At 40.5% G+C, this 16864-nt stretch overlaps 1 protein-coding gene across 2 annotated transcripts in view; it reads right to left on the reverse strand.

The window, feature by feature from the left end:
- Rgsl1 (regulator of G protein signaling like 1) overlaps window positions 1-15462 on the reverse strand; it is a 62760-nt gene extending 47298 nt beyond the window's left edge. For both annotated transcript variants that reach the window (XM_052200539.1, XM_052200538.1), the window contains exons 1-4: window positions 15450-15462; window positions 14147-14229; window positions 11977-12051; window positions 10410-10539 (exon numbers count right to left, since the gene is read on the reverse strand). In XM_052200539.1, the coding sequence (XP_052056499.1) occupies window positions 10410-10539; window positions 11977-12051; window positions 14147-14229; window positions 15450-15462 (301 nt within the window). The remainder of the gene's footprint in view (window positions 1-10409; window positions 10540-11976; window positions 12052-14146; window positions 14230-15449) is intronic.
- Between the last annotated feature and the right edge of the window lie 1402 nt (window positions 15463-16864).

Here is a 16864-nt window from a genome sequence, read left to right on the forward strand (position 1 = left end):
ACACTTCATATAAATGGAGCATCTAGTGTTTTTTTCTTTTCTAATTACTTATTTCACATAGCCTGGTCTCTTCCATATGTGGTAGCATATCTATTGTATATTATGGATCACTGGTCCTCTATCAAACAATACAGCTTTGGAATATTTTCTTCTGGTCTATTTTGTTCCATTTTTTCTCTATTGATAATGTCTTTTGAAGTCTAAATTTTAAGATTTTTTTCCTAATTTTGCTTTTATTTTTTATTTTTTTCAAATGGAGAGTCCATAGTTTTAATAATTCCTCAAAATAAGCAAGCATAATGATATTCATCCAAATAATATGAGTTGAAAGATGGACAAATGTAAGTATTAAATATGTTAGGCATGGGCAGTATACACAAATTTCTATACCCAGTTAGATACAAGACACATTACAGTAAGTTTCAAGTCAATGTTATCAACTGATATGCCAAAACCAAATTCAGGAAATGAATTCTATGATTTGAGGCCCACAAATTAAGTTTTCCTTGATTTAAAAGATCAATATCATTAGATATATTTGACATCATTCAATTTGTTCAGTAATATATGTGTACATCTATTATACATAAGAACATATCTTTTTTCAGTCTTATAACTAACATATATCTATTATAATTATATTTTCCCTTTGACCACACATATGTTATAAATTCATCAAATACACAAAAGGTGTACACATATAATAGTCATATTACTTTTATGACAGCAAAAACTTGTTAATAGCTCACCAATAATAAATTATTATGTTTCCACATAATAGACTTCCATGCAACTACTAAAATTAATATAGGTCACTACCAACAGGCATGGTAAATTGGCTAAAAATTTTTATTATGCTCAACACAATATATATTTTTATACCAATCATAACAATGATGGACATGCTATTAAATGAACATAAATAGTTAGTCTTTTTGTTTGTTTTATTTTTAGTAGACCATAAAAACCTTGGCTCTTACTGTGAAAAAACCCAAAATAAGAACAATTTTTAGACATTGGAGTTCGTTCATTGTAATAAGGTTGCACTTCAATGTCCCTCACATCACCAAAGGATTTCACCTCCATAGTAGCTAAGTTAAGCGCAGTTCTGCTGCGCCAAGGAATGAATTGTAGGCACAATTATTTGGATACAGATTTCCTGCTATGGTCAAAGCTATTTGATTTGAGTGATTGTCATCATTCTAAGCCCACAGGGAACAGGTTACATTCATTTAAGAAACAGTTTGTGTATTAAGATGATCCAACCATGAAGTCATTCATCAACTGTTTCAATGAATAATGGTTCTGCTTGGAGGGTGGAATAGACATTAGGTGAGGGTAAGATTCTGGTTCATTGGCTGTGATGATTTTGAAAAGCATTCATCTCAGAAAAAGAGTAATTTATAAGGTCCTCTTCTTTAAAATTGATTCAATAATTACAAATATCAAGCAAAACATTCAGTCTCATGTCTCACTCATTGTTGTTTTCTTACAAGCTACCTCCCAAATTAATTGTCTACGTTTATTTTGGCTGTATAAATAATTTTGAAATATGTAAGCTGTTCTGAAAGCCATAGTACAATGCAAAAACATCAAATAAACAATCCTACTAATAGAGAGGCTGACATAGGAGAAACATGATTTCAAGACCATCATGTAGTACACAGCAAGACACTGTCACATACAAACAAGCAGAAAGTGTATATAATTGTACAATAATGGACCTCTTTCTCCAATTACCAAATTAGAGAGACCACTGGGTGACAGCCAACAAATTTATAATTCCTCATATTTTTGAATTTCAATTGATTAGGATATGTTGCTAATATTAATTTTCATATTAAGAGATATTAAGGAAAAGTGATTGTTACTTCCTATTATTTTTGTTGTTAGAGGTGGAATTATGTTTGTGTGGGTTTGTTGTAAGATTACTTTCTTGCTTTTTCCTCCTTGTGCTGGCATTTTCCATCTATTTGTAGGGCTGGATTTGTGGAAAGATATTGTGTAAATTTAGTTTTGTCATGGAATATCTTGTTTTCTCTGTTTATGGTAATTGAGAGTTTTGCTGGGTGTAATAGCCTGGGCTGGCATTTATGTTCTCTTAGGGTCTGTATGACATCTGCCCAGGATCTTCTGGTGTTTATAGTCTCTGGAAAGAAGTCTGGTGCAATTCTGATAGGCCTGCCTTTATATGTTATTTGACCTTTTCCCCTTACTGCTTTTAAAATCCTTTGTTTAGGGCATTTGGTGTTTTAATTATTATGTGACAGGAGGAATTTCTTTTGTGGTCCAGTCTATTTCTGTAGGCTTCTTGTGGGCATCTCTTTCTTTAGGTTAGGGAAGTTTTCTTCTATAATTTTGTTGAAGATATTTACTGGCCCTTTAAGTTGGAAATCTTCACTCTCTTCTATACCTATAATCCTTAGGTTTGGTCTTCACATTGTGTCCTGGATCTCCTGGATGTTTTGAGTCAGGAGCTTTTTGCTTTTGCATTTTCTTGACTGTAGAGTCAATGTTTTCTATGGTATCTTCTGCACCTGAGATTCTTCTATCTCTTGTCTTCTGTTGCTGATGCTTGCATGTTTGATTCCTGATCTTTTCCCTAGGTTTTCTAGCTCCAGGGTTGTCTCACTTTGTGATTACTTTATCGTTTCAATTTCCATTTTTAAATCTTGGATGGTTTTGTTCATTTCCTTCACCTGTTTGGTTGTGTTTCCCTGGAATTCTTTAAGGGATTTTTGTGTTTCCTCTTTAAGGGCTTCTGCCTGTTTACCTATGTTTTCCTGTATTTCTTTAAGGGAGTTATTTATGTCCTTCTTAAAGTCCTCTATCATCATGGGAAGTGATTTTAGATCCAAATCTTGCTTTTCCAGTGTGATGATATATACAGGACTTGCTATGGTGGGAGAATTGGGTTCTGATGATGCCAAGTGACCCTGGTTTCTGCGGCTTGTGTTCTTGCCCTTGCCTCCTGCCATCTGGTTATCTCTGGTGCTACCTGCCCTCACTGTATCTGACTGGAGCCTGTCCTTCCTGTGATCCTGGTTGTGTCAGAACCCTCAGAGTCAAGCTGTCTCTGCAACCTGGTGATTCTGGAATCCTGTGTGACCCAGCTCCTGGGAGTCAAGCTGCCTCTGGGGCCCTGGGATCTTGATGTGACCAAGCTCCTGGGATCCTGGGATTCTAGGATCCTGGACATGTTAGAGTGCCTGAGAGTGGAGCTTCCTCTGGGTGTTGTGGGACTGGCTGCAGTTTGCACCCAAGATCTGCTCAGGGCACCAGGCCAGACAGACTGGAAGGAGCCTGTGCCACTGGTCTGGTGGAGTTCCTGTGTGCCTGGGTCCCGCTGGTCCCAGTTACTCCTGGTATTTGGACAGATGTTAAGTCCTCTTCACCTCTGATCCTCAAGATTTTTTTAATGAAGTCCAATTTCTGTTGTTAACTCTGCCACTGACGCCATAGCCAAGAAATCACCGCCACCTCTAATGGTGTGAAACCGTGGGCCTGTGCTTTCAACTGGTTTTTATAGTTTTAGATATGGTATTCAGATTTTTTATTTTTGTTGGTTCTTATCTACCATGCTGTACAGAGGCCCAGCTTCCTTCTTATGCATGAAGACTTTCATTTGTTCCAGCTTACTTGCTTCCTGTGGTGGTTTGAATATGCTTGCCCCCAGGGAGTGGCATTACTAGGACATGTGTGTGGCCTTGTTGGTGTGTGACCTTGTTGGAGGAAGTGTGTCACTGTGGGGGTGGACTTTGAGGCTGTCCTCCTAGCTGCCAGGAAACAGTCTGCTCCTGGCTTCCTTTGGGTAAAGACAAAAGAACTCTCAGCTCCTCCAGGCCCATGCCTGCCTGGACGCTGCCTTGCTTCCTATGAGGATACTGGACTGTGCAAACCAGCTCCAGTTAAATGCTGTCCTTTATAAGAGTTGCTTTTGTCATGGTGTTTCTTCACAGCAGTAACACTCTAAGACACTGCCCTCCCGCCTCCCGTGTGTGTATGTGTGTGTGTATACATTCATGTGCATGTGAAGGCCAGAGGACAACCTTCAATGCCATTCATCAGGTGCCCTCTAACTTTCCGGTTTGAGACAGGATCTTTCTGGACTGGAATTTGCCTTGTACGAAAGGCTGACTGAGCAGAATCCTCTAAAGATTTGCCTGCCTCCACCTCCCCAGCCTGCTAGGATTGCAAGCATGTACCACTGTGCCCAGCTGTTTTCTGTGATTTCGGTGATTAAACTCAGGTCCTCCCACTTGTAAGGCAAGCAGGCATCTTACCAGCTAAGCCATTGCCCCAGAACTCAGCATTGCCCACTGGGACACCGAAGAATTGTGGCACTCTTCTCAAAAGTCATTTGGCCGTGCACTTGGAGTTTATCTCTGGACTTACATCATTTTTCAAAAGTCTTAAGCTCTGCCATCATGCCAGTACGATACTGCTTTGATTGCTATAGAATTGTACAAAGTTTTTAAATTAGGATATATGAGACCTCCAGTTTTCTCCCCAATTTCAAAATTGTTCTGGCTATCGAGGATCCATTGAGATGCCATATGAATTTTAGGACTGACTCCCCTATATCTATAATTGGGATTTTGGGAATCTGTTGTTTTAAGAAGTACTGATATCTTAGCAATACTGTTTCCAAACTATGAACATGGGAGGTGTTTCTACTTATTTATACTTATTTATGTCTTAATTTGTTTCTTCGATGTTTTCTTGCTTTTTTTTGTTTTTTTTTTGTTTTTGTTTTTTTTGTTTTGTTTTTTGGTATTTTTTGAGACAGGGTTTCTCTGTGTAGCCCTGACTGTCCTGAACTCATTCTGTAGACCAGGCTGTTCTCAAACTCAGAAATCCGCCTGCCTCTGCCTCCCAAGTGCTGGGATCACAGGCGTGCACCACCACGCCCGACCCTCTGTGATGTTTTCTAATTCTAATTGTGCAAGCATTCCACCTTGTTGGCTAAGTTAATTCCTAAATGTTTAATATTTATTACTTTTACTAGTCTTATAAATTGGATTGCTTTTGTCACTTTTTTCATTTATACATAAGTGTATATAAATGCAACTGATTTTATGTGATCTTATATCCTAGTACTTTACAGAATTCATTTCTTAGTTCTAACAGGGAATTTTGTGTAAACATTAGTGTATTTGTCTTATATAAAACATCATATCATGTGAACAGTGATAATTTTATTTTGCTCTCTACTATCTTCTATTTTTCTTCTAAAAACCAAGTTGTCTTAGTTAGGGTTTTATTGCTGTGAAGAGACACCATGAAGCATAGAGACGCTTAAGAAGGCAAACATTTAATTGGTGGTGGCTTACAGGTTTAGAAGTTCAGTCCACCATCATCATGGTGGGTGCAGACAAGGTTCTGGAGAGTTCTGCATCAGATGGGCAGGCAGCAGGAAAGGAATGAAAGGCACTTCCTCTAACCACGCCTCACTTACTTCAACAAGGCCACACCTTCTAATCCTGCCACTGCCTGAGAGCCTATGGGAGCTGTTTTCTTTCAAACTACTATAAAAAAAACTTTGTTTTTTTTCTATTTTGTATTTTCTTAATTGCTCTGGTAAAGACTTCTACTACTGTGCTGAATGGAAATCTTATTTCATTTTGCTATTGTGGCGTGCAAATGTGATTAATTTCTCCAAGTTAAACCATCCTTGCCTTCTATGGATGAGTTCTGTTCACTCTGCATAATCCTTTTACTATGCTGCTAAATTCAGGTGGCTAATATTTTATTGTGGATTTTTGCATCAAAACTGATAAAGGCCATTGAGCTTTTTTTTTTTTTTCCTTACAGCTTTGTCTGCCTTTGGGATCAGGGTAATGTCTCCTCACAGAATGAATTTTGTAGTAATCCTGCTGTTAACTGCTTGGAAAAGTTTAGGAAGGAGTAAGACTACTTCCTTGGGTGTTTGATAGCCTCTGAGATCAGGTGCATTCAGGGTGTATGGCCTTAGATGGTCTGCTTCTGTATTTAGTTCTGTAGATTTTTGCTTCAAGTATTTTGATGGTCTCCAAGAGAAAAATAAAAATTTGTAGTTATTATACTTTTTGATATTTTGGACTTTGTGTTGATATAGAATGCCTTTGTGTGTCTCTTCTTTTTGATTTAAATTCTGTTTTGTCTGATTTTATTGTTACCACTCCAGTTCTCTTTTAGCTACTATTCATATGTAGTATTTCTCCATCCATTCATTTTCCTTTCTCTAAAAACCTTGTAAACTTGATGTAATACATGAACATATGTGAACCGGCTGGGTTTGTGTCAACTTGGCACAAGCTGGAGGAAGGAGCCTCAGTTGAGATGTCTCCATGACATTCAGCTCTAAGGCATTATATCAATTAGTGATCAATGGGGGAGGGCCCAGCCCACTGTGGGTGGGGCCATCCCTGGGCTAGTGGTACTGGGGAAGCAGGCTGAGAAAGCCATGGGGAACAAGCCAGTAAACAGCATCCCTCCATGGCCTCTTGGTCAGCTCCTGCCTCCAGGTTCCTGCCCTGTGTGAGTTTCTGTCCTGACCTCCTTTGACAATGAACAGCAGTGTGAAAGTGTGGATAGGTCCTTTCCTTCCCAACTTGCCTTTTCATTGCAGCAATAGAAACCCCAACTAAGAGAATATGCGAATTCATACAGTATATGAAACAGCAAAATCTTAAGTATGATTACTGTCTTAGTCAGGGTTTCTATTCCTGCACAAACATCATGACTAAGAAGCAAGTTGGGGAGGAAAGGGTTTATTCAGATTACAGTTTCAAATTGCTGTTTATCACCAAAGGAAGTCAGGCCTGGAACTCCAGCAGGCCAGGAAGCAGGAGCTGATGCAGAGGCCATGGAGGGATGTTTCTTACTGGCTTGCTTCCCCTGGCTTGTTCAGCCTGCTCTCTTATAGAACCCAAGACTACCAGCCCAGGGATGGCACCACCTACAAGGGACCCTCCCTGCTTGATCACTAATTGAGAAAATGCCCCACAGCTGGATCTCATGGAGGCACTTCCCCAACTGAAGCTCCTTGCTCAGTGATAACTCCAGCCTGTGTCAAGTTGACACACAAAACCAGCCAGTCCATATACGGTAAGTGCCTATCACAAGAGGTCACTCTACTACTCTTTAATCACAAGTACTTAAAAACTGCATAAAATGAAGTCTTTCAGTATGTTTGACATTTTAATTCCACTTATAGGACTACATGATATCAATATTTATTTTCAAGAATGAAATCAGACTGCATAGTCCAGAGATGTACCTTAAAAATGAGTAACTAACATACTAAAAGTTGTTATAACATTTATTGCAAATTGTGTTATTTTTAGATTCTACACATATTTTTTTACATAATGTTCTCTGTATTGCTAATATTGATGCTGATTCTATTTCACTCCAGAAAGATTTTCTTCAAATCTATGAAATTAGAAACATGGGTATGCTTCCTTCTCACATTTATAGAGTTCTGACTCTGTGTATCACATATATGAGACCATTGCATCTCGATTTCTTAGTCTCCTCTTTCATATTTGTACTAGAACTGAGCTGACTAAATTTTCTATGTTAATGACTTTTCTTCATTATGCATTATCTCACTTGCTATAAACATGTTTTGATGATGGGGCCAACATTATATTGTCTATTTAGAGGATTCCCTCAGTTGTGACTTTTTACATATTTTCAAAGGGAACCAGAAAAGACTTTCCCACACTGCTTACATCCACATGGTTTATCTCAGATACACTATATTCATGTGTTCAAAATTTACCCAGAAGACAGAGGCTTTCCCACATGTCTTCTACCCTAAGGTTTTTCTCCACTATGATACCTTTTGTGGACTTGAAGAGAACAATGATAGTGAAGGCTTTCCCACATTGCTTAACATTCAGAGTTTCCCAACACGGAATCACTATGACACTGAAGAAAACTGGAAACAATGAATGCTTTCCTACATTGTTTATATATAAGGATTTTCACCATTGCGAATCTTTTTGTGGCATCTAAGGGAACTGTGATAAATGAAGGTTTTCCCACAATGATTCGCTATACAACATCTCTCTCCTCTGTGAATCTTTTTATGGTATCAAAGGGAACTATGATTTGTTAAAAGCTTTAGTATAATGCTTACACACATGGGGTGTTTGAATCCAGTGTGACTCCTTCTGTGGTATTGTCCTAGTCACTGCTCTATTGCTGTGAAAAGACACCATGACCAAGTCAACTCTTACAAAAGAAAACATTTAATTGGGAGCTTGCTTACAGTTTCATTATCCATTATCATCATGAAGGGGAGCCTTGGTGGGACAGAGCAGGTGCTGGAGCTGTAGTCAAGAGCCTGGTGTGGGCTTACACTCAGTGACACACTTCCTCCAACAAGGCCACACCCACTCCACACCTCCTAATCCTTCCAAGTGGTTCTACGGGGAATACATGGGCCTATGGAGGCTGATCTCATTCAAACCACCACAGGTATGGATGGAAGATGAAGTGTGCTTGCCAAAGGCTTTGCCGCATTGCTTACAAATGCAGGGGCCTCCTCTGCTGTGGATCCTTTAATAGCAGTGAAGTAAACAGGAATCGGGAGGCTTTGCCACATCTCTTGTGTTCATAGGTTTTCTTGTCGGTGTGGCCTTTTTCTTGGTGTCAGAAGGAAACGGAACAAGTGGACTGCTTCCCTACATTGCTTGAATTCACAGGGTTTCGCACCAATGATTCTTTTCAAGGTACAGAAGGGGGAAAGGATGAGTGAAGGCTTTCTCACATTTCTTACATATATGAAGTTTTTTTTTTTTTTTTCGTTGCAACTTCTTACAGGACTGAAAAGATAAAGTGATCCTGCAATGTAAAGAATGTCTGTCTATGTCTATACCCACATATGTATACATATGTGTGTGTGCTTCTACTCTGTTGTGTGCTACATGGCTCATGCACTGAAGGTTTTTCTCTAACATGATTTCTTTGATGTTTTGAATACAACTATGTATCCCGAAGGGGTTTCCACATTGTTTGCATCTATAGTTTTCTTTTTCTCCAGTGTGAGTCTTCACATGCTTCAGGAATTTCTGGGGAGAACTGAGGACATTTACACATTCCTTACATTTCTAGTTCCTCTTCATGTTCAGGACACTCATCTGGTTCATGTCCATTCTCAACTGGGATGTGAACCCTTAGGAACAGATGCACACTGAGCACATCTCTGCATACCTTCCTTTTACAAAGTTTTACTCCATAAGAGTTTTTTCTGTTTTATGTTCACAAGAGGATCTAGAGAACACCTGGATTTTTCTCCCTATTGTATTCACATAATCTCTTCTCTATTTGATGTCATGATTTCTCTTGAATTATTGCAATCATCTTTGGTATTCTGATCTTTTTGTAATTTTTTTCCAATAGCATCCAGGATCCTAAAGACCTCCTATATCACATCTCAGTGGGGCCCCTTTTTTAGAATGCTCCATTCCTCCAGGGTAATGTTCATAATCACATTTTGAAGGTCACAGATGCCATTTCTGCTTCCAAGTTCAGAGTTGTCCTCGTAACTGCTCCCAAGATCAGTATCCAAGAAACAATAAAAAGCTGCTTGCCTGAAGCCTCTCTCAGTATTCAGGACTTTGTCATAAGCATGGTGGCATTAGAAAGGCTCCATCTATTCACTTTCAATCATATGTACCTTTCAATCATGTACATCTGAAAGGATTATCATTGTTATCAATTAAAGTTGCATTTTGAAACCTTCATACATGCATAGACTGCACACTGAATACTCTCACCTCCCTCTGCTTTTCCTTCTCTCTCACTCCTGCCTGCTCCTCCCTCCTCGTGGGTCTCTTTCTCAAGTTTCTACTTGTTCTGTCTGGTAAGCCCCTGAGTCGAACTAGGGCCATCTGTGTAGCCACAAATTTAGAGCTATCCATTGAAGCCTGGTAAATTCCGCAGTGGGCACACAAATAAAGACAATCTCCTCTGCTCCCATAACCTTTCAATATTTAATAGTTTAGTAGTAAGGAATAAGGCCTCACGAGCTCTTCTTCCTTCCATAATTGAGTATTGACAGGGCAGGTATTGTGCAGGTCTAGAGCAAGTAGCCAAGGCCACCAAGTCCATAGTTGTACCATACCTGAAGGTGACATTTCCTAACCTGTCCCTCTATCCTCCAGTTTGTACTTTCTTCCCTAAAAGAGTTATCTTTTTTAAAAAGATAAATTTTTATCATTTTCGATTATGTGTATCTGTGTGTGGGTATATATACACGTGAAGGTGGATGCCTACGGAGGCCAGTGATGTCACCTCTTAATGCAACAGGCGTGGGCTGTGTCTGTATCATACCATGAAACTGGTAAGCATTGAGCCACTTCATTCCAAAGTATGGCTTCCCATAGTCCTCCACATACTCTCACATCTGTGCTCACCTCCTTCTGGGGACTTAATGAAGCTGATGAGCTCCTGGCAGAGGATGTAATAGAAACACAAGTTTGTTTTGCAGAAGAACGGTAACCGGTATTTTTCCAACCAGGTCAATAATCCTTTGTACTTGGCAATCTAGAGTTCACACAAAATAACAGAAAGATAAATGGAACTGAACCCTTAGGAAGTGCAGCACAGGAAGGGGCATCGAATCATGCTCCATGTGCATAGCTAGGTGGGTGGGGAGGTGTGCTGATTAAAAGTTGTGCCTGCCGGGAGTCGAGACTTGAGCTGAGGTTCTCAAAGATGAAAGTTGTTCAGTTTGAAATGAAATGCACCCCTCCCCCCCCCACACACAACTAAACTAAATAACCAATGTGTCCTCAGGAAGTTTTCTTTATTCTTAAGTGAATTTGTTTAAGAAAACAGCTGGGTTTTTTTTTTCTTTTACCAAGAAGAAGAGGAGGAAAAGGGAAAATGAAGAAGAGAAGAGAGGAGGAGGAAGCAGCAGGAGCAGCTTGGTGATATCACGTCCAACTCTACCTTTCAAAATAATTTCTCGCAAGGCCCCAAGCCTGTCAGTTGTACAGGTAAAAACCACACAGAGAAGCTGAGTATAATGCTGCATGCTGCTAATGTCAGCTCCTAGCAGGAGAATTGTGAGTTCTAGCCTAGCCTGAGCTACATACCAAGTACCTCTTCCAACTACGACAAGTGTATATAGAAAAAAACATACACCTATCACCATTTAGAGGAAGGGGGTATCTTGAGAGATAATCCACCAAAGAAAGGAAAAAAAGTGAAGTTTTGAGCTATAGTAAAGAAACCAAATATAATAATTGAAATAAGATGGTGTAGTAATGTTTTATATATATAAATCTTGGGGCCGGTATATGTGTGTGGGTTTCATTTGAGAATGTAAATCATTAAGGCAGATAGTGAATCTGCCCGCTGTCGAGACTTATTTAATGAATTATTTCAAGAAGATGGCTTCTCTTAGGTATCTGAAACTCAGAAACAGACTCTTGCTGTGAATAAGTCTCAGCGTGATCTCTCCAGTCACACACACACCACTAGCATAGCACAGAAAGCCACCGAGAGAGATCTGATGTCTGTGTATTGGAAAAGGAACAAAGAAAAGAATACTTTATAAGGAAAAGGAACAGAAATAAGGTGTCAAAGGTATGAGAAAGTCATGCTTTGAGAAGAGAGCCTGATCTTAGCCATGGCCCCAGCTTCCTGCCTCACACCACTGCTAAGTCTTAGATTCTTTCTTGCTTAGGCATGTGATCTCAGATTTCTCGGCAGAGTTGTCCAAGCATCTACTACACAAAACCTTTAGTAGACCTGAGAGGTTTCCTAACTGCTCACTGGACTATAAAGGAAGAATTCAGCAGCAATTGCTTGTCTGGGGTGGGTAAAACCACAAACTGTCTCTTCTGCTCACCCACATTACACCTTCTACCACAGCTACCCTCTAGTCATCTTCTTCCTCTCCATCTCTACATTCTTCAGATAAATTCCCCTCACCCTTTCCTCTGCCCTGAGCCCTTTGCCGTTTAAAAATCTTACCAAGTCATAAGGTATTTCTGGCCATAAGCTCCATTGTGATTTCTCAACATTATAAAATGGTGTTTGACCAAAGACCTGTAAAGAAAAATGTGATGATCTGAATAAGAATATCCTCCAAAAGGCCAGCGGATACATCTGCTAAACGCTCACACACGTAAGGCTCAGGGGACACTGTGGAGGAGGGGTCGGAAGGACTGTAAGAGCCAGAGCCACTTTTCTGGGAGAATGTGTCTACTTGTAACAATAGAAATCGGATTTATAAACGCTCACCATTGGGAGCTGAATAAAGGAAGAAAACAATGGATCCGCCAAACTGGACAGGGAAAAGTCCATGAGGCTTCAACCCACACAGAGAACGGTGGGCACCCGCGTGACCCTGGGTGTGAGAGAGACAATCATCCCCAGGGAAGAACACACCATGGTTGCTCAGTGCCAAATGGCAAGCCCTGAAAATATACAGGCTAGGGACATTGTACGGCCCGAACAGGCTATATTAGGAATATGTGTGATATACGAATACACATTTGCCATAGCAGTTAGTAAAAGCAGAAGCCATGAAGTTGAAGGAGGGTGGGCAGAGGTATATGGGAGAGTTTGAAGGGGAGAAAGGGAAGGGAGAAATGTAATCAAAATACAATCTCAAAAAATTAAGGTGTTAGTCTCCATAGATTCAGCTGTTTGAATACTTGATCTCCAGTTGGTGTCACTGTTTGGGTAGGTTTAGATGGGGTGGCCTTGCTGAAGGGAATATGTCACTAGATGTGGCCTTTGAGGTTTCAAAGCCGTCTCTCTCCCTTGTACTCACCCCATCTCTCTCTCTCTCTCTCTCTCTCTCTCTCTCTCTCTCTCTCTCTCTCTCTCTCTCTCTCTCTCCACCTCTCCTTCCTTCATCCCTCCTCCAGCCCTCTCTGTTCTGTGTTTGCCTGTGTTTGTGGTCCTCCCTCTTCTCCCTCTCTCTGTGTCTCTGTGTCTCTGTGTCTCTGTATCTCTGTCTGCCTCCCTCCCTTCCTCCCTCTCCCTCCCTTCCTCCCTCTCCCATGTCTGCCACCCGCTCTGCTCTGCTGCCTCTGCTCCACCATCATGAACTCATATCCCTTTGGAACCGTAAGCCAAAATAAGCCTTTCCTTTTTCAAGAATAGGCCCTTTTTCAGACTAGGCCCTTGTCTCAGTATAGTTAAGCATCTGACGAGGAAAATTAACATCACTGAAGTGCAATTTTGAAAACATCAGGAAACTGAGTTGCCTTGGTCATGGTTTTTTATCACAGCAATAGAAAAGCAACTAGTCCAGAAAGCAGAAGAAGCCTTCCTGCATATAACAAGATTATTCTGCAGCCATGGGGAAAGAGAAGTGCCCTGACTTTACAATTTCAAGTGATATTTTCCACTTTAACATCTTTCCCTGAACAAGGACATCAAGATGATTTAATCCCAAGATTTACTTTTCATTTGGATACACCCTGTGTAGACCTGGGAGCCATCTTGCTTGTGTGTAAACACTAAGGCCCATGACAGTAGAATGCATTTACTAATGCATTGCAATATTTGCCTTCTCATGGACTTAGAAGAGAGAAGACAATGATCTAAACCTGTTTCTAGTTATAAATAGCTTTTATATCTACCTGTACCCCTGGCTGGAAAGCCTCCTTCTTATTCCACTGTTTCTAGAATTTACTGTGAATTATGTAAATTGTATTAGTGAATTGGATAATTAGCATGTCTTAAAATAGTTTCTGAGACCCAAGACAGAGGCATAGGCACAGTAGGGTTCTGGACAGGAAATGCAGGATTCGCATTTATGATTTGATTGGGAAGTTCCTGGAGACTTGAGAGTTGGTTCTGGTTCCTATTCATTTGCTCAAATCAAATTTCAGGGCAGTCAAAGTGACTCAGTTGTTGAAGTTGCTATCCACTTGTGGTCCTCCCTCCTCTCCCTCTGTCCTGAATCTTGGGTCTTATAGAGTGGATGGAGAGAATTGACTATTACAAGTTTTATTTTGACCTCCACTAAGCACTATGCCCCTCCCACATACACACTAAGTCCCTCCCACACACAAAATAAATGTCATACATTTAAAGATAGAAGACATTCTCAATTTGAAAAGGAATTAACAAAACAGACACTTAGGCATACTAATGGGACATTTAGATTCAGATTGATAATTCTTACCGGGAGAGAAAGAAATGTGTTGAAAAAATCAGCAAATGTTTCATCCTCCAAAAGAATTATAAGGTTTGTAGAACAGATGATTTCTGCATAAGGAGAAAAGAAAACAAAAGAGCCCATCATGGGGTTGTATCTGGTGGAGAAAAGGAAGCTGATGGACAGATGTGACATGCTAAGTCTCAAATCTCTGAATTCGAGACCAGTCTTGTCTACAGAGTGAGTTGCAGAATAGCCAGAGATACGCAGAGAAACCCTGGCTCAAAAACAAACAAACAAACAAACAAACAACAACAACAACAATAATAATAGCAATAACAACAGCAATTTAAAAAACTCACAATAATTCTCCTGCCTCAGCTTCTCAAGTGCTGAGGTTATGGGTATGAGCCACCATGCCAGGACTCATCTGTGCTCTTTAGATTCCAAGGTTTCCTGAAGAGTGAACTAATCATTTCATTAATAGTCCAACTATTTTCTGTCACACCCGAGGTTTATAATGAAAGAGAGCCAAACCATAATCTAAATAATCCAGACTAGGCCCTCGTCTCGGTATAGTTAAGCATCTGACGAGAAAGTTAACGTCACTGAAGTGCAATTTTGAAAACATCAGGAAACTGAGAGTCTAAGATGTAGCCCATCTGCCACGGTCTTGCCTGTTACTTATTAAGCCCTGGGTTCAATCCTCAGCTCTGCATAAATCAGGCGTGACAGTGTGCGCCTGTTATCCCAACTCCTAGATAGTGGAGGCAGGAGAGGCAGAAATTCAAGGCCACCTCATGTACATAGCAAGTTGGAGGTTAGCCAAGACTACACAAGATCCCCTCTCTGTAAACAAACAAATAAATAAATAAAATGCTATAATTTAAAAACAAATAGCTAGCCTTGATGGAACATGCCTTTAATCCCAGTACTCTGGAGACAGAGTCAGGAAGACCTCTAAGCCCGAGACCAGCCTGGGCTACAGAGTGAGTTTCAGGACACCTAGAGCTATCCAGAGAAACCCTGTCTTAAACAAACAAACAAACAAACAAACAAACAAAATCACACTGCGTATTGTCCTCTGACATTCTCCCTCATGACTGATACCAGGCAATGTTTGTCTTTGAATAACAGAAATAGATAGAAGACAAGTCAAATATGGCTTGTCTTCTATCTCCAGGCATGACATCAAAGTCACGGGAGCTGTCCCTGAATGGTGTCTCAGCTGCTGTGAAGGAAGAGAGCGGGCAGTTGGCAGCATCAGGGCAGGCAGTGAGCTGAACCTGCTACCTCAAGGCCTTGGACGCGCATACCGTCAGAGACTCACCCGCGTTACTCATGTTACCATGCTTTTCCTCACACGATTGCTTAGGAACAGAATGAGAACACACAGTGAGGCCTCTGCAGTGTTCCATCCGGATTCCATTCCGTCCGGCTCATCTCTGGTGCAGGCTTGAATGTGGAGGAAGGTAAGTCTCTCCTACTTCATCTCTGCGATCCCTGTGAACAAGCCAGACCCATCCTATACTTCGTCCATACTCTCTCTTTAGCATGGAAGCATCTTCCCAAGTCTGTCTAAGATCTCCTACGGTCAGCTGGGGAGTCACATCACTGAACTTGAACTGCACCCTTCATAAAATGTATCTCCTGGCTATCTAGACCACAGAGCAGTGGTCCTCAACCTTCCCAATGCTGTGACCCTGTAGTACAGTTCCTCATGTTGTGGTGACCCCAACCATAAAATTATTTTCGTTGCTAGTCCATAACTGTAAATTTGCTACTGTTATGAATCATAATGTAAACATCCCATATGCAGGATATCTCCTATGCAACCCTTAAGAAAGGGTCATTTGACTCCCCCAAGGAGTTACGGTCCACAGATTCAGAACCTCTCACTTAAACGGTCAAGTTTCTGATGTCTTGAATTCTCATCTCTGAAAGTTCATCAGGTAGTTACTTTTTATTATCAATTCTTTGTTTCTATGTCCTTTAAAATTATTTTTTTAACTGTCTTATTCTGATAGGGATTAAGATGAAAGACCATAAGGCCTTTATACATCGATGACTTAACCAAGAATGTCTCCCGAACTCCTGAGCACAGCATTGTTCAGTATTACACCTAAGAGAAATTTCAAGAATGTGAAGGATCTGGCATTGTTGGGGGTTGGAGGGTGGTCTGGTCTACAGCTCCAGGACAGCTGAGGCTGCATAGTAAGACCCTGCCTAAACTCCAAAGGAGGGGTGTCTGACTTCCACAGATCCTCTGGGACACAGGAAGACATAGACAACTTTAAAAAAAAATTGAAAATATAAATTACTGTTTCCAGAAATTTTGGGGGTTTCCTTGGGATACCAGATGTTACCAAGGAAACTGGGATCCCTTCTCAGGGTTCTTAGTCTCATTAGTAAAAGAATTTAAAAACAGACACAGAAGGAAAATCAGGGACACTTTTGCTAGTGTTTAAAAAAGAAAAATCACAGTTCAGGCCAGCGACAAATCTCAGTCTCTGCCTGGAGGCGTGGGGTGGACAAGAGGAGTGGAGAATGATTTAGGCTTAGAAGTTCAGAAAACATTCACACAGCAAATGGGAGGTACCTCCAGAGCAAGAATTAAAACAACAACAACAACAACAACAACAACAAAAACCCCAAACAGCCAGCATCCAAAGCAAAGGGACAGGAAAGAAGGAGGAGGAGAAGAAATATACATATATACATCATATATACATATATACATATATA

The sequence above is a fragment of the Apodemus sylvaticus genome, chromosome 12 (assembly GCF_947179515.1).
Source record: "Apodemus sylvaticus chromosome 12, mApoSyl1.1, whole genome shotgun sequence".
Taxonomy (NCBI): Eukaryota; Metazoa; Chordata; class Mammalia; order Rodentia; family Muridae; genus Apodemus; species Apodemus sylvaticus.